At 36.0% G+C, this 18,827-nt stretch overlaps 1 protein-coding gene across 2 annotated transcripts in view; it reads left to right on the top strand.

Moving 5' to 3' along the window:
• The first annotated feature begins 1,193 nt into the window (after positions 1-1,193).
• Positions 1,194-18,827, top strand: part of LOC127160096 (ribonuclease inhibitor-like) — an 81,903-nt gene continuing 64,269 nt past the window's right edge. For both annotated transcript variants that reach the window (XM_051102758.1, XM_051102757.1), the window contains exons 1-2: positions 1,194-1,429; positions 2,395-2,565. In XM_051102758.1, the coding sequence (XP_050958715.1) occupies positions 1,209-1,429; positions 2,395-2,565 (392 nt within the window). In that variant the 5' untranslated portion in view covers positions 1,194-1,208. The remainder of the gene's footprint in view (positions 1,430-2,394; positions 2,566-18,827) is intronic.

Below are 18,827 nucleotides of genomic sequence, written 5' to 3'. Positions count from 1 at the left end.
TAGTCCTGAGATAAGTTTGCTCAAAGCTGGTAAAACACTGAACTCAGATTCAAAAATCCGAGATTTGAAACCCTTTCTTGATGCTGATGAATTGCTCTGTGTTGGAGGCAGACTGCAACAGTCAAACTTCAGTTACAGAGAAAAACATCCATGGATTGTACCTAGCAAAGGCAGATATTGCGAGCTGCTAGTTCAATACAACCATGAAGTTACCATGCATTCTGGTCTCAGAGACACACAAATCAGAAGTAGACAGTGGATTCTGCAAGGCAGACAACTTGTAAAAACTATCCTGTCAAAATGTACTGTGTGCAAAAGATTTAAAGCAAAGCCCGCACAACAGGACACGGCTCCACTGCCACGAGACCGAATAACAGAGACCCCTCCATTCGAAGTGACTGGCGTAGACTTTGCAGGTCCGCTCTATGTGAAGAATGATTGAGTGCTATGCAATGCTTATATCGCTCTGTTCACATGTGCAGTCACCAGAGCTGAAATATCTATGTTTTTGACAACTCTAACTGTGAGTAAGGAGGAGATGACAAGAAGGTGGAGATACAGAAACAGACTCATGACCAACCTGTGGAATCACTGGTGGAAAGACTACCTGCTAGACCTGAAATCTGCACATTCCTGCAGCCCCCAGAAACCCACAGAGCTCAAAACAGGTGACATTGTTCTCATCGGAGATGCCAACATGCCAAGACAAACCTGGAAATTAGGAAAAATTGAAGAGCTGTTTCCAGGTTGAGATGGGAAAGTCAGATCCTGTGCTGTCCGCACATCCACAGGGACTGTGTTAAGACCAGTTCAGTTGCTTTATGCATTAGTGATTTAGGTTGATCATTGTTTATTGGGGGGAGGATGTTGTGACTTAAATTAGAGTATTAATGGTTATAAATGCTTACTATAAGTTTCATTTGTTGTTTTCAGTAATAAGAACAGAAACAGTTTATATAGTCATTTATTAGGCAGTTCCCCTTTAAGAATAGTTGCCCATAATGCTTCAGAATTAAAAGTGCACACAAGAATGAAGAAGAAGTGAACGATAGAGTATGTGTGTGTGCAGTTAAGAAATGTCATCTTTGTATAAATCCTGCTCGAAATTTCAGTAAAGCAGTTCTTTTGTTTTAATTCAAGTCGTCACGAGTCATTATTGCTTGCTAAGCGAAGAAGACGCGACAGTTAACATCCTAATGGTGTAATAAATGCGAGTGGAGTCTTGTTTTAGTGTGTGTTTTGTCTTTTTTTATAGACTTTCAGACTGCAGTATCACTGAAGAAGGTTATAAAGCTCTGGCTTCAGCTCTGAGATCAAACCCTTCACACCTGATAGAGCTGGATCTCACAGGAAATGATCCTGGACAATCAGGAGTGAAGGAGCTCAGTGATTTACTACAGGATCCAAACTGTCAACTCAAGACACTGAGGTGAGAGATGATGAAATAATGCAAAATAAATTATAAGTATGTGTTGCATCAACATCAGTTAAAAGTCACCTTTATTTATATACTGTCATCGGATGCTAAGTTTAAACAACATTATTAAAGGTAGTTAATCAAAAACAATAAAATAAAATTCAATGTTGTTTGAACATTAATGTGTGACAATTGGCAGTGTATGTACAAATTTACCCTATAATGATAAAAATCCATGCAGTGGTTTTTAATTAATCTAAAAATAATATCCCCTTTTTCAAATCGAGCCGTTCTCAGATGCCTGTCGTTGTGGCGTCACATGACAGAGGCCACTCCCACAATAGTTGATTGACATGAGCGTCTTACCTCAGACCAGCTGTCACAGTCCAGTAACTTTCCATGTTTTGATGCCGGAGCAGGGATGCAATTTAGACAAGAATATCTCAGATTGAGCGATTGAGGTGTTGTGTTGCTGGATGTAATAATGAACATAGTGGTCGTCATTTACTCCCGACATCTGAGCAGCTGAAGATGCAGTAGATTATGTTTGTTTGTGAAGGGAATGTGCCTCCCGATCTACATATATCCATCTATGTTCACATGAATCATTCATGATTTAGCTTCACTTACAGCAGAAGTGAGTATAAGGGGTTTTTATGAATCTTTGCGATCACCTTTCATTATAACGTGGTAGTTAGAAAGTTTAGCGGCTAAATGCACCTAATGTAAGAGGGGCGGGACGAGCAGAGCTCATTTGCATTTAAAGGAACAACCCCTTAGAATGAGATGATTTTTGCAGAGTTGATTTTGAAAAGGGGTAAAAAGGGTGTTGTTTTACAAAACCATTGAGAATTTTTAATCAAAGTATATTAGAGACTTTTCATTAAGACCCTAAAGAATCATATCAACTTGTGGAAAATGGGCATCCCATGACCCCTTTAAATAAATTGATTCCTGTTTTATCTTCTCTTCTGCAGGTTTTTGGGTCCTGCTGCAGATGAAGCCTGTCAGTATGTGACTGGAATTGTGGGTAAAAACCCGTTACTCCTGAGAGAACTGAATCTGAGTGAACATGAACTAGGAGACACACGAGTGAATCAGATCGCTGCTCTACTGCAGGATAAACACTGTCAACTCAACACACTGAAGTGAGTGTTTGACATGTATTAATACTAACATTACTGAGTGGAAATAAACTAGGAATTTAGGAAAAGTAAATTGGTCAGACAGGGCTGATCTAAATCTGATATTGTGTTACTGTTCTGTGTTACTGTTAAGCCACACAAAATACATACAAGCACTAAAAGCACAATGTTTTGTGCACAATATTCCAAGTCTTCTGAAGGTATTCGATAGCTTAATGTGAGGTACAGATGAATATTTAAGTCCTTACAATAAAGTTCATGTAAACACTTTTCTCTGCTGCGTCTGTCAGTGATGCAAAATCAAATCCATGTCAGACGGGGTGGGTTGGAGAAGTTACAAATTTATTCATAAGTTTTCAGAAATGAAAAAGTAACAGAAGAATCATAACTTGAAACTGAAAAATTAAAATTAAATTTTCATAAGCATGTTCAATCCAATCATTTCACAAATAAACTGAATAACATAAATTTAATTTAAGGTGTTCTCAATCAGTCTAAATCAAACTAAGTTAGTCTAACTTCTGTGTTTAATCTATCAATCTATAAACCATAAGTCATTAACCATAAATCATATAAATCATATAAATCTGAGAAGAATAAGTCTATAAGAGAACTAGGTGCACCCATCATTCGGAGCGAGAGAGTAAAGCCAGACTCACACTACAGGATTTTTAGCCTGATTTTCCCCTTCCAAGAATCGGAGCAAAAATCTTGTTGAGCACCTCGATCGGTCCCGATGTTCAGCACAGATTATCTGGTAATGTGAGACGTTCACAGATCGAATCTTGCAGCTCCTGATCTGCTCTCACACAAATCGGGGCCGCCCGATCATATCAAACATGTTTGATATTCAGGATTTTAAATCAGGATGATCACGGCTATGATTACATCAGTACTTTCACAACAGCCAATGCACGACCGCAAAACAGCTGCTGTACGGTTCATTGGATAGTGGAGATGGAGGAAACTGCTTCTTATGTTTTTGTAGTAACACTGTCTGTATAATATGTTGAAAACATACCACAACCGCATGGAGCAAGGAAAGCTCTGGAGTGAAATCGTCAGTTTTCCACATACTGCATGAGTGCATAAAGCTGCTAGCATGCTAACTAACATTTGTAAACATTATTTGCTAAAATGACGATCTGTTGCGTAAGATCACGTGAGGCGCTTCCTCCTTCATGATAATCTTAATAATATCTTGTAGTGTGTGATGCGCCACAATTTTCAAATCTTGTAGTTTGTGCATGTTTAAGATTTCAGGGAAGATAATCTGCAAATATTCTCCTTATGTGTGCACTGCAACCAGATTTCATAATCACATTTTACACAACCATTGAGAATTTTTAACCAAAGTATATTATAGACTTTTCATTAAGACCCTAAAGAATCATATCAACTTGTGGAAAATGGGCATCCGATGACCCCTTTAAAAGAAAAGTCTCAATAAACTGTTGCACAGATATAATACACCACACATCACTATCTCTTCCCTTTGTGATTTGAACTTTTTAATGTAAAGTGTTGTGTGCTGTGACTCTGTGTTGATTCTTCAAGCACATCATTTTACACACCAGGTGCAAATACTGTAAACATTTTGTGCTGCACTGTTTGTTTTATCTATCATATGTTGATGCCTTATTAAAAAAACATTTTATAGTATATATTTATGTGGAAATTTATATTGTTTTTGAGAAGTGAACATGTGAACACACACCCGGCAGTGGGCAGCCATTCCTCCAGCAGCAATTTCGTGGTAAAGGTGGAAAGAGTGCTGTTTATTCACAATTCCCGCTGGTGCGGGAATCGCAACCATTAGGCCATGAAATATTGTTTTTCAAAGATGCATTTTATAACCACAATGCAAATAGCAATGTGTAACATTTGACCAGATTTAGTGCTACAGTTTTATTTGTTCCCAATAATGTTTTTTTTTTTTTTTTTATCTCAAAAAATGTTTAGATTTATAAAATTATTAATATTGAGCACTGATTTTTCAAGAATAAACTTTTTGCTTTTTTGACAACTATTCACAACTGCTTTTAATTTAAAGATGTAGTGTAAAAAATGCAAAATGTAAAATGTCTAATTTTGGTGCAGCAAATACTATATTAATTAATTGTAAAAGAGCATTTTAAGAATCAGTGAAATATCTTGATCAGTGCAGCACTAAAGCAAATGAACTGCCTTTTTAAAATAGTTTGAATGTCTTCAGTTTAAGGAAATACTTTTTTTCCCTAAATAAGTGCAAAGTAATAATATTTTTATAAGCAGACTGTCTTTGTTGTTGACTTGTAATTGTTTAGTCTACAGTATGTTTGAACATTGATCTGTGAGACTAAAGTGATTTATGACAATAGTAGACAGTAACAATTTCATTTGTTAACATTAGCTATTAAATATATCTAATGTCACAGCTAATATATGTTCATGTCAGTTCACAGTGTATTAACTAATTAACAGAAAACTTTTTCATTTTAAACTGTATTAGTAAACATTAAAACTTACATTAAGGTTATTAAATGCTGTAGTAGTTGTTCATCATCAGTTCATGTTAACTAATGTAGTTAATGTTATCAAGTGAAACCTTGTAACTTGGATAAATAGCTCACATCTTAATGCAGGGGTCGCCAAACTTGATCCTGGAGGGCCGGTGTCCTGCAGAGTTTTGCTCCAACTTGCCTCAACACACCTGCCTGGAAGATTCAAGTAAACCTACAGTATTCAGACCTTGGTGTGTTTGATTACGGTTGGAGCAAAACTCTGTAGGACACCGGCCCTCCAGGACTGAGTGTGGTGACCCCTGTCTTAATGAGTAATTTAGCTGATGTTTAACCTTTGCATACATGTGTAACTTTTGTGTAGTTTGTAGTATATTTAAATGAACTATGTGTAGTCTTCAATAGGGTCTGGCTGCAGACATTTGCACCTGCACTCTCAGACAACTGCACTTCTGGAAGTGAGGTCACTTGCAGTCGATTTTATTGTTACTTTATTTTAGTTAGTTATTTTTTTAATTTAATCTCTCAACATTTTACCACAGTAGCCAGGTGGTGAAGACAAGGAAAAAATAACCTAAATTACAATGCCACTCACAATCGCCACCTGCACTCTCTGCTACCTGCACCTCACTTGCAATCCACACAAATGGTGCATGTTGCCAATAGAGACAAGACGCTGTGGCCGTTAAACGATTAAAAGTACTTTAATATCATAACGTACAGGGTCCTAACGTCATCTGCAGGAGATAAAAACAAGACACAGAACAGCAGAATATGAACGCAGTGGCGTACCGCACTTCTTAGAGGCCCCCCGCAAAGAAGGAGATGGGGCCCCTCCCACCGGCAGCGATGTCATGCACGAAAATTCATCATTGGGCACCAGTTGACATTAAAGTATTTTTTTCACGAGATTTCAAATGTTTGCTGTATAGTTGAAAACACGCTACTTGAAAAAAAACGTTTTGAAAAACATACTGCGCATTTAATTATCACATTCAGAAATAGCTGATGTAATCTAAAACACAGTAAGGCGCTGGTCCCGCTGGATGGAACAAAACTTTTTGGACTATTTGCACCAAATTCATCATTGGGCAACACATATTGGGCACCTGAGTATGTCTCTCCCATTTACATAACTGATCTCACAGTTAACATTGTGCTCCGGAGAAATGTCTTGATCACTTTCAGTTTCGAGAACGAATGATAAATTGTATGGCAAAATATGGTGATGATTTCCGCTGCCATTGTCAGAGAAGCGCAGCAGCGGACCAGGGCACAAAAACATATAAATATATTTCACTTAAATCATTAACAGGTTAACAAAACAAAAGGGGAAAATGTGCTGAATTTCGATTCATTGTGACACTATCCAAAGTTCACGTAAACGAGGCGGAAAGCCCTTTTCTTTATTTTGTAAAAGCTTTTTACGGTTTTCTTATTTTTTTTCTTTTCTTTACTTTACTTTTTTTTTTTTTTTAAACAAAGCTTCACAGTGATGAATGATATCTTGCTTGTATGAGCAACCAGCATTGGTATGACTAAATTATGAGTTAACAGTTGGGAAAACAATGCAGTGATCGCGCTGGCGCCTCACGCACACACACAACATTTTTGCTACCTTGACATTGCAGCCTGTTTATTATCAAAATAAAATACATTTTAAAAAACAAAAAAAGTTACACTGTTTAATTTAAATAGTCAGTTGTTCCATTTAGCGTGACCAGCGCCTCAATGTGCTGTTATAGCCTTTGCAAATGATAATGTAGTGGATAATTAGGTGTGGAGAGAAGGGAATAAAATAAAAGCCTAGTTGTGTTTATAATGTTTGTAAACATTTTGATTTAGGCTACCCGTATATTAGCCTACATCAGCTATTTCTGAATGTGATAATTACATGCAACCTGTTTTTTCAAAACGATCTTTTTTTTTTTTTTTTTTTTTTTTACAAGTAGCGTGATTTTAACTATACAGCAAACATTTTAAATGTCTTGAAAAAAAAATACTTTAATGTCTTTTAAAGCATTGAAAGTTTTTTATTTCGTTTAAAAATTTGGCCAAAATCTAAAAAAGATGATGCTGTATTGGCTGTGGCTAAGGGCACGATAGGTTATCAGATCAAGAATCTCTTCATGTTTTTTTTTTTTTTTTTTTTTCTTTCTTTTTGAGTACCCTAAAGAAAATACTAAACGGTAGTAATACAGAGAAACGCATGAACAGAAAATACCGATTCTATTCGGAGTGAACAGATTTTTTTTTTTTTTTTTTGGTTTAAGCCCTGCTTAAAGCATACAGAACCCCGCACATGACATGCAGGACAAAACAAATTAAATTGTCTGAACGAATTCGTTTTCTCATTTTACTGAATTGTGCGCACGAATATTCGTTTCCTGATTTTACTAAGTCGTGCACACGGCATTACTAAATCGTAAGCAGGATTTAGTCGGATCAAATCAACGATTTTTTTTTATATATAATACTGTGCGGATGATTTAATTTTTTTCCTGTCATGTGTGGGGCTCCGTAAGCCACTTTAAGCGTAAAAATATCCTCTTTCATTACTGCGCGGTTGTCTTAGAAGTAGTTCATATGATAAGTGCGGGGGCTGCGGGGGTGTCCCGCACGCCACTATGAACGCAATGTGCAAAGTCTCTCGTTAAGCTTTTTCCTCCCGTAGAAAACCGTTAACACTTGATATGGCTTAATGTATTAAGATACATTAAGTGCCATTAAACGATCAAATTAATTAATTTGTAATATAGTTTATTAATTTAATGTACTTCTATCAAGCATATGGCCATGAATGCGCAAACGCTTACTGCGGTCAGGCCAGCCTCTTTTTTAAAAAAATCATGGTCATTCCACTGATCTATAATAGAGAACTGGATAGCTCATGACGTCATAAAAGTGAAGCCACCGCGCCGCCATATTAGTATTCCCTAGTATGCGCATACATTCTATTGAATGAATAGGAAATTACGATTTTAATGAGAAAGCATCACATAACAAGTCAGCGCTTTTATATCGAAAGTCTCACTGTACATTTTCACAATGAAAACGCCCTAAGCATGTAAACGGGTATTTGTTTAATGTCGGGAATTCTCTCTGATTATTAAAAATTTACGTTCATATAGCCTACATTACAGTCTGTTACATTATATGAACATGATAAACATCGGACGTTCAACATATGTTTACAAATGACAGTGCTCATTCAGAAATCTGCATGAAGATTTATGCTTTACATATAACTTAATTCGCCTTGTAAAAAAAACTGGAATTTTGTTGCAGTTCAACATAATATACCTAACATTTTACTCGGAAACGGCAATGTTAGTAAATCATTACAGAATTTGCGTGATCTTTAAGAGTCTGAAATAAATGTTGCTTAATCAGGCACATTAAAAATATACACATCATAACTCTGTTACGCTGACTATATACTGCATGAACGTAAAGACGTGAAGCTTTATTTCAAAGATTTGAATTTCAATACAAGGAGGAATTCAATTTCACTGCCTAACGGCAGTTTAGAACGCAATGAGCAATCCAGTCATTATATAGATCAGTGGGTCATTCTAGCCGCCACTTTATTTTGAGGTAATAGCGTGCAAAAACCTACATCAATGGAAAAGCGATCTTTAGCTTTCATTTATTGAGCCAGTTACTCTGTCAGTGCTGAATGATAACAAATGTTGCTCAAATGTTGGGTAATATTCAATGTAGAATTTCCAAATAATATAAAAAATAAATGATGAGAAACAACAAAATAAAAGCCTTTCATAAACGTGCAAATAACCGTTTTCATATGTAAATTCACATTATTATTATTATAAATAAAACTCCCTGTTTCCACAAAATGTTTCACTTTAAATTAGAATTAAAAAAAAACCTAGGAAAAAAAAAAGTCCCAATGTCAGGACTATCTAATGTAGCATTAAATAATAAAAGCCATCCAAAAACTCATATATAACTAGTTTTGTCTTTATTTTGAAGAGCTCTAAAAAAGAAACTCTGTGATTGCACAAACAAGTTTCAATTCAAATTGACAGTCCAACATTCCAGTGAGTCCCTCAGCCAGTTTCAGGACTATCTCATGAGGCATTACATAATAAAAGCCATCCAAAAACTTATGTATGATCAGTTTTGTCTTTAATTTTGGATAGCTCTAAAAAAGGAACTCCGTGATTGTACAGACCAGTTTCAATTCAGATTGACAGTTCACCACCCCAGGGTGTCACACCAGTTTTCAGACTATTTGATATAGCATTACATAATAAAAGCCATTCAAAATCTCACATATAATCAGTTTTGTCTTTAATTTTGAAGAGCTCTAAAAAATAAACTCTGTGATTGCACAAACCAGTTTCAATTCAGATTGAAAGTCCACCACCCGAGTGTGTCCCTTAGCCAGTTTCAGGACTACCTGATGTAGCATTACATAATAAAAGCCTTCCAAAAACTCATAAATTACCAGTTTTGTCTTCAGTTTTGGATAGCTCTAAAAAAGGAACTCTGTGATTGCACAGAGCAGTTTCAATTCAAATTGACAATACAATACCCCAGTGTGTCACCTAGGCAGTTTCAGGACTATCTGATGTAGCATTACATAATAAAAGCTCTCCAAAATCTCATATGACCAGTTTTGTCTTTGTTTTTGAAGAGCTCTAAAAAAGAAACTCTGTGATTGCACAAACCAGTTTCAATTCAGATTGACAGTACAAAGTACAACACCCCAGTGTGTCACTCAGTCAGTTTCAGGACTATCTGATGTAGCATTACATAATAAAAGCCTTCAAAAAACTCATACTGTATATGTCCAATTTTGTCTTTCATTTTGGATAGCTCTAAAAAAGAAACTCCTTGATTGCACAGAGCAGTTTCAAATCAAATTGACAGTACAACACCCTGGTGTGGTGGACTGTCAATCTGAATTGAAACTGGTTCGTGCAATCACAGAGTTTGTTTTTTTTAGAGTTCTTCAAAATCAGACAAAACTGATCATATGTGAGTTTTTGGATGGCTTTTATTATGTAATGCTATATCAGATAGGCCTAAAACTGTCTGAGTGACACCCTGGGGTGGTGGACTGTTAATCTGAATTAAAATCGGTCTGTGCAATCACAGAGTTTCTTTTTTAGAGCTATCCAAATTCAAAGACGCGACTTAATATAGATGACTTTTTTGGAAGGCTTTTATTATGTAATGCTAAATCTGATAGTCCTGAAACTGGTTGAAGGACACACTGGGGTAGTGGGTTGTCAATCTGAACTGAAACTGGTTTGTGCAATCACAGAGTTTATTTTTTAAAGCTCTTCAAAATCAAAGACAAAACTGATTATATGTGAGATTTTGAATGGCTTTTATTATGTAATGCCATATCAGATAGTCCTAAAACTGTCTGAGTGACACCCTGGGCTGGACTGTCAATCTGAATTGAAATTGGTCTGTGCAATCAGGGAGTTTCTTTTTTAGAGCTCTTCAAAATCAAAGACAAAACTGGTTATATATATTTTTTTGGATGACTTTTATTGTGTAATGCTGCTTCAGATAGTCCTGACACTGGGTCTTTAAAAAAATAAAAAAAATAAAAAGCCTAATTTAAAGTGACACATTTTGTGGAAACGGAATTTTATTTATAATAGTAATAATGTGAATTTACATAAAAAAATATAAAAAATATATTATTTGCACGTTTATGAAAAGCTTTTATTTTGTTAATTGCCATTAATTTTCATATTATTTGGAAATTCTACATTGAATATTACTCAACATTTGAGCAACATTTGTTATCAGACCGTTTTTTAAACATTTATTTATTTAGTTTGTTTGTTGGAATTTATTAATTGGTTCATTCAGTACTGACAGAGTAACTGGCTCAATAAATGAAAGCTAAAGATCGCTTTTCCATTGATGTACAGTCGTGGCCAAAAGTTTTGAAAATTACATAAATATTGGAAATTGGAAAAGTTGCTGCTTAAGTTTTTATAATAGCAATTTGCATATACTCCAGAATGTTATGAAGACTGATCAGATGAATTGCATAGTCCTTCTTTGCCATGAAAATTAACTTAATCCCGAAAAAAACTTTTCACTGCATTTCATTGCTGTCATTAAAGGACCTGCTGAGATCATTTCAGTAATCGTCTTGTCAACTCAGGTGAGAATGTTGACGAGCACAAGGCTGGAGATCATTATGTCAGGCTGATTGGGTTAGAATGGCAGACTTGACATGTTAAAAGGAGGGTGATGCTTGAAATCATTGTTCTTCCATTGTTAACCATGGTGACCTGCAAAGAAACGCGTGCAGCCATCATTGCGTTGCAGAAAAATAGCTTCACAGGCAAGGATATTGTGGCTACTAAGATTGCACCTAAATCAACAATTCATAGGATCATCAAGAACTTCAAGGAAAGAGGTTCAATTCTTGTTAAGAAGGCTTCAGGGCGTCCAAGAAAGTCCAGCAAGCGCCAGGATCGTCTCCTAAAGAGGATTCAGCTGCGGGATCGGAGTGCCACCAGTGCAGAGCTTGCTCAGGAATGGCAGCAGGCAGGTGTGAGCGCATCTGCACGCACAGTGAGGCGAAGACTTTTGAAAGATGGCCTGGTGTCAAGAAGGGCAGCAAAGAAGTCACTTCTCTCCAAAAAAAAACATCAGGGACAGATTGATCTTCTGCAAAAAGTATGGCGAATGGACTGCTGAGGACTGGGGCAAAGTCATATTCTCTGATGAAGCCTCTTTCCGATTGTTTGTGGCATCTGGAAAAAGGCTTGTCCGGAGAAGAAAAGCTGAGCGCTACCATCAGTCCTGTGTCATGCCAACAGTAAAGCATCCTGAGACCATTTATGTGTGGGGTTGCCTCTCATCCAAGGGAGTGGGCTCACTCACAATTTTGCCCAAAAACACAGCCATGAATAAAGAATGGTACCAAAACACCCTCCAACAGCAACTTCTTCCAACAATCCAACAACAGTTTGGTGAAGAACAATGCATTTTCCCGCACGATGGAGCACCGTGCCAAAAAGTGGCAAAAGTGATAACTAAGTGGCTCGGGGACCAAAACGTTGAAATTTTGGGTCCATGGCCTGGAAACTCCCCAGATCTTAATCCCATTGAGAACTTGTGGTCAATCCTCAAGAGGCGGGTGGACAAACACAAACCCACTAAATTTGACAAACTCCACTCACTAAAAAATGTTGGGTTAAAAATAACCCAACTAGTAACCCAACTATGGGTTGGTATAGCACCTTCCCATCTATGGGTTATTTTAACCCAATGAATTGGGTTAAAATCCAGTTGGGTTAAAAGTAACCCAACAGTTGAGTTAATTATTTAGATTCATTTATATCAGTTTTTATTTATTTATTTATTTATTTATTAATAAAAATACACTATAACACTACTTTGTTTTCAAATAAATATTTTGTTTATTTAAATATGCAAATAATTTTTTTACAAATATATTTTTAAATGTAAAACAGTCATACTGCAAATGTTTACAAAATAAGTGTACAAGAATGTGAAAATATAATACATTCAAAACACACAAATATGCACATACAACTGACATATTTTCAAGATGTACACTGAATTCAAAACCAACAAATGTGACTCTGGTCCACAAAATCGTCATAAGGGTCAAGTTTTTTTGTATTTAAATGTAAACATCATCTGAAAGCTCAATAAATAAGCTTTCTATTAATATGTGGTTTGATAGGATAGAACAACTATTTGAAAATCTGGAATCTGAGGGTGCAAAAAAATCTAAATATTGAGAAAATTGCAAAGTTATTAGCAATACATAGCAATACATTAGCAATACATTCAGTTTCGATATACTTATGGTAGGAGATATCTTCATGGAACATGATCTTTACTTAATGTTCTAATGATTTTTGGCATGAAAGAAAATTTGATAATTTTGACCCATGCAATGCAATTTTGGCTATTTCTGCAAATGTACCCATAATACTTATGACTGGTTTTGTTGTCCAGGGTCATAAATGTGTATCAATTCATATTTATTTATATCAACACATACAAATGTGCAAAAATAAAACAAACATAACATACAAACCTTTATCAATAAAACAAAAATAAAAAATCATAAACACAAGTAATAATAATCATAATAATAATAATAATAACAATAATAAAAATAAAACTAAGTAAATCTGCTGGCTGCTGGACTTGCTGATAATCAGCAACATAAAAAGTTTTTACTGATCAATAAATACAAAGTTTCTAAGGAAGAGGTAACGTGTTGAAGGAACTCCTGGAATATTAAAGCTGCAAATGAGTGCAGGGGGCTTTGGGTAGTTGATGTCATACATGTAGAAATGTTTGAAACACAGATCCACTGCTTGTAGTAAGGTCTTCTGTTCCACTGCTTCACCGTTGAAAATGCTCAAAACTTGGGAGGAGTTCTTAGAGTTAGTGCAGCAATGCTGGTGTCATCCGGTTGCATAAAACTTCCTTCATTGACTCCTTCCTCTGTGATAAGATGAAGCAGAAGAAGAAACATTTTACAGATAAACTAGAAAATTTTTCATAATTGTTGGAAAACCTACACTACTAATCAGAAGTTTTTGAACAGTAAGATTTTTAAAGAATTCTTTTCTACTCACTAAGCCTGTATTTATTTGAGCCAAAATACAGTAAAAGCAGTAATATTGTGAAATATTTTTACTATTTTAAATAACTGCTTTCTATTTTAAAAGCTTTGAAGAGACTGGACAATTACATTTTAAAATATATTCAAATAGAAAGCAGTTATTTTAAATGCTGTTTTGGATCCTGAAATGCTGGATCAAATAAATGTAGGCTTAGAGAGAAGGGAATTCTTTAAAAACATTAAAAATCTTGCTGTCCAAAAACTTTTGACTGGTAATGTATATGGATCACTAATATAAATGGTTTACTTACCTTGAAATATTTCAGTTAATTGGCATGTGGATGTTTAATGTATGAGATTCCACTGTTGTAGTTGTCCCTTCACCCAATGTCTAAAAATAAGTAAAAACACATTTAGTACACATTTAAAAAACATGCATCTGTCATAGCTTTATATGAGAAATGGCTGTAATTAGAGGCGATTTTAATATATGCATAACAATATTCAATGTAAATAAACCATAAATACACATTTAGTGTTATTACAATTAGTGCTCGCTTTCCAAACAACTGACGCTTGCCCTGTTTTGAGCAGCAGGCGTCGCCGTTGTGTCACGAACGATTAGAAGCAGTGAATCATTTTGCGAAGCGATTCGTTTAATTGATTCGAAACTTTGAAAAGCTTCGTTTCTCCCATCACGTCTTTCTTTTGGGAAAATCTGATTATTTTTAGACTTTTCTAACAGAGAATTCACTGAATTTGAGCGCATCTCTCTGAGCTGCCGCTGAGATAACGTTACATACTGGACCGAAGTTGAAAGGTCCGTGCGGCGCGGTTCTCAACACCAATGTGTCATTTAGCATTAGCCATTTCCCATATAAAGTTAAATGTGATAACCATTATTGCGACCAAACAAGTAGTAAGAAACCGTATGTCTAGATCCCCTCATCAGCTGTAAAATAATATTAAACCTGTAGTAATAGTAGACGGTGATTTCAGTAACATAAGTGGTCTTATATACATTTCACCATACATTATTAACTTTAGGTTACTGTAATACATCTCTAAATAGTTTTACAACTTTCTGCTAATTTTTATTTACTTTATTACTGCTAGCGACCTAACTGGGACAGCTAAGTTAACGTTAAAGTTATTCGTTTACAATCGAGCTCATTCTCCGCAGTTACGTTAAAATACACTGACTAAAGGAAACTACAAGTTTGTTAAAAAAAACAAACATACAACAACAAAAGTTCAATTTTGAAGTGCATTTCACGTTCTTCGTATAAGTATAATGTTATAAGAGTTATTAAAACACTATTACTCACCTCACACTGATGCAGCAGCAGCTTCTTCTGTCGTCAGACACCGTCGACCGTTAAAATTTGAACTGTCGCGGCGGGAACCAATTAAACCCAACGCTGGGTTATTATTAAAAACAACCCAACGATGTTTAAAAAAATAACCCAACGTTTTAGAAAATAACCCAACACAGTGACCCAATATGTGTAACCCATCTATTGGGTTAAAAAAATAACCCATCTATTTTTACTGTGCAAGAAGTAAATATGAAAGAATGGGTTGCTATCAGTCAGGACAGCCCAGAAGTTGATTGAGAGCATGCCCAGTCGAATTGCAGAGGTCCTGAAAAAGAAGGGCCAACACTGCAAATACTGACTCTTTGCATAAATGTCATGTAATTGTTAATAAAAGCCTTTGAAACGTATGAAGTGCTTGTAATTATATATCAGTACATCACAGAAACAACTGAAACAAAGATCTAAAAGCAGTTTAGCAGCAAACATTGTGAAAACTAATATTTGTGTCATTCTCAAAACTTTTGGCCACGACTGTAGGTTTTTGCACGCTATTACCTTAACGCGTAGTATATGCCTGCACCTCAAAATAAAGTGGCGGCTAGAATGACCGTGTTTTTCTAAGTGGAGGCTGGCCTGACCGCAGTAATCGACCGATGTGGCAAAACGGACTAAGATGATAAAGACCAAATTCAGTATAAACCTTACTGTTGTCAAACGATATACCAGCAGAAAGGCATTATGTGATATAAAAAAGACCAACTCTGTATAGGCAAGCAGACGTGAACGCAATGCGTTAATAGACGTTTTCCTCCCATAGAAAATCAATATAAACAAAAGACAATGATATAAAACAGCTGTAGAGATTATTCTTTATGGGAAAACGCGAATGTACGCGGCGTTGCGTTTATTCTGGGCTCACCTGCTTGTGTGTAGTTGTTCTAATAATGAATAGGAGCATATTGAGTTTAGTATCTTAATCCGTTATGACACATTATGCCATGTTTTGCGAAGGAAAACACCATATAGCCTATATACATTATATTAATAAACTGTATATCGAATTTTATCTTTTAATTGCATCTTAATACATTAAGCCATATTAAGTGTTAATCTACGGGAGAAAAACGCTTAACGAAAGACTTCATAATCTCTCGTTCATATTTTGCTTCATATTCATATTCGTTCATATTCTGCTGGTCTGTGGCCATGGATATGCGGGTCTTGTATCTTCTACAGATGACTTGCAGGACCCTGTATGTTATGCTAAATTAGTTTTAATCGTTAAACTATGTCTTGTCTCCATTGGCAACATGCACCATTTGTGTGGATTGCAAGTGACGTGCAGGTAGCTGAGAGTGCAGGTGGCGATTGCGAGTGACATTGTAATTTAGTTTCTTTTTTCTTGTCTTCACCACCTGGCTACTGTTGTAAAATGTTGAGAAATTAAATTAAAAAAATAAATAACTAAAATAAAGTAAAAATAAAATCGACTGCAAGTGACGTCAATTCTGGAAGTGCAGTTGTCTGAGAGTGCAGGCGCAGATGTCTGCAGCCAGACCCTTCTCGTAGTCTTTCTCCATGTTACCTGCACACAGAGATGGGCATAAATACATAGAAATGTATTTAAAATAAAAATACAAAATACTGAGTGTAAAAATGTATTTAAATACAAATACAAAATACTGTGTAAAAAAAATTATTTAAATACAAATACAGTATTTTGTATGTTTAAAATACACAAAATACATGTGAAATTGGCCATCAAGTGCAGTAATCCCTATTAGGCTGAAATATATCTGGACATATTCTGAATGCAAAACAAAAACATTTAGATGTGTACTACTGATTAGAAATTATCTTTCCTTGCCCTGCCCTGTAGGAAAAACAAAACTATTTTTTTCCCCAAACACTGCAAGGATTTATTTGCTCTAAATGACCTAGGCCTATGTAAACGATTTTGAAAAGTTTAATCGATTCACACTTTATATCATCGCTGCCTAAGATATATAAAGTTCTGTCATATCACCCAGCCCTAACATGCAGTAATGTTTCAAAACACATTTGACTAGCTAGTTGATAGATTAAAAAAAAACTATCAAAACTGAATGGCTAACAGGCAGCTAACGCTATTTTTTTTCCTACATGTGTCGGTGCTTTTTTATTCTTTCATGTTTACTGAAGGCAAATCTGAATGATGGACCACTTTAACTTTAATCAACAAGGAATTGATCATGATCACACCCTTACCTTAATGCAGAAAACTGAGAAAAGTCGCTGATCCAATGCTGACTCTGCTGCAGGCAGCTCACGTGCATGAATATTATGCCATTTTAAAGGTTGATAATATTGTTTTAATAGACTCCCAAAACAGGTTTACATGTATGCAAGGTCAAAAAACACTTCAGTTTTCTCCAAAAATAGATTTAATTTAACCCCATTTCTAAATGATTCCTAAATGACTTGCGCCAAGCAGTTCGAAGAATCAGTCTCTCTAAACCCCTCCTTTCCGTGAGCCCTCACTGCTGTGATTGGTCAGATGGCGCAATCCTTTATGATTGGTCTACAGCATACACCGTGTCGGAGAACGAAATGCCCATTGCCATAACTGAATGACAGCCTTGGATACTTGTCAATACATAGAAAAGATGGCATCGATTTTACCATACCAATTCGAGCCAGAGTCTGATGATGAAACGACTGAAGTGGCTGATCAACATGTTAACACCGTCTACCTTGGAAAGTGCTCGCAATTTGCTTATGTAAGCGAACCGGGCACACCTCTATGTTGTAAACTTCAACACTGTATAATGCATTAAGGCGACTTTCACACTGAACACGGCTCCGCTGCACGTCCGCTTTGGTCGAGGCAGAAACAAGCCGTCCTCGCAGGGCGGAAGAGATTGCAACAAATGGGTTTCATAGCACAGCGCTTTCCACATTCCTTTATCATTACTTCAACTAATGAGACAGACAGACAGACAGACAAGCTGCATCAATCACAAATTGTCAGACTACAGTGGGTCCACAGCTGAACAACAGAACTACAAAAGCGTGATTTAGCTGGTTAGCAAGACATGTGCAGGGTTGTTACACAACATAACATACACAACTACGTATTTTGAACGATCGCTAGAAAATACAATCTTTGTAGATTCATCATCTTTTGGAAGTGAATATAAAACAGTTTTACTCACAGCGTATGATACAGCATCTTCTGTATAATGTACGTGTACATTTTCATGTGAAATAAACCAGGGGTTTTCAAACCAGTCCTGGAGGACCCCCTGTCCTACACATTTTGTATGTCTCCCTAATCAGTCACACCCAATTTAGTTTTTGCAGTCTCTACTAACGAGCTGATCAGTGGAATCAGGTGTGTTAGATGAGGGAGACATACAAAATGTGCAGGGCTGGGGGTCCTCCAGGACAGGTTTGAAAACCCCTGACATAAACGACATGGAAATTTTACTGTTTGTGGGTGGACAAGTTGTTCGTGACGCAGAACGTAGGCGGGCATTAAGCAAATGTGTTACTTTGTGACTTGTGGCTTAACAGAAAAAGATTCGAATTCCTGAAGGCTCGTTTAGGCAAATGTGAGCCGACTCTTTTTTTCTGATAGACAATAACTTTATTTATGGTGCACTGTCGTGCACAACTTTGCAGATAGTTTATGTTCACTTATTATACGGCTCTCTGGAATGCTTGATTCTGATTGGTCAGTTGAGACATTTGCAGGTTCGTTCTTTTCAAATAATAACCGCTCCAAAGTAATAACGCATAGCCGGTACTATACAATAACAATAAAATGTTTCAAATTCATATTCATGTCCAGTT

This window comes from Labeo rohita, unplaced genomic scaffold, assembly GCF_022985175.1.
Source record: "Labeo rohita strain BAU-BD-2019 unplaced genomic scaffold, IGBB_LRoh.1.0 scaffold_288, whole genome shotgun sequence".
Classification (NCBI taxonomy): Eukaryota; Metazoa; Chordata; class Actinopteri; order Cypriniformes; family Cyprinidae; genus Labeo; species Labeo rohita.
Note: the sequence above shows the minus strand (reverse complement) of the source record. Positions and strands in the feature narration are given on the sequence as shown.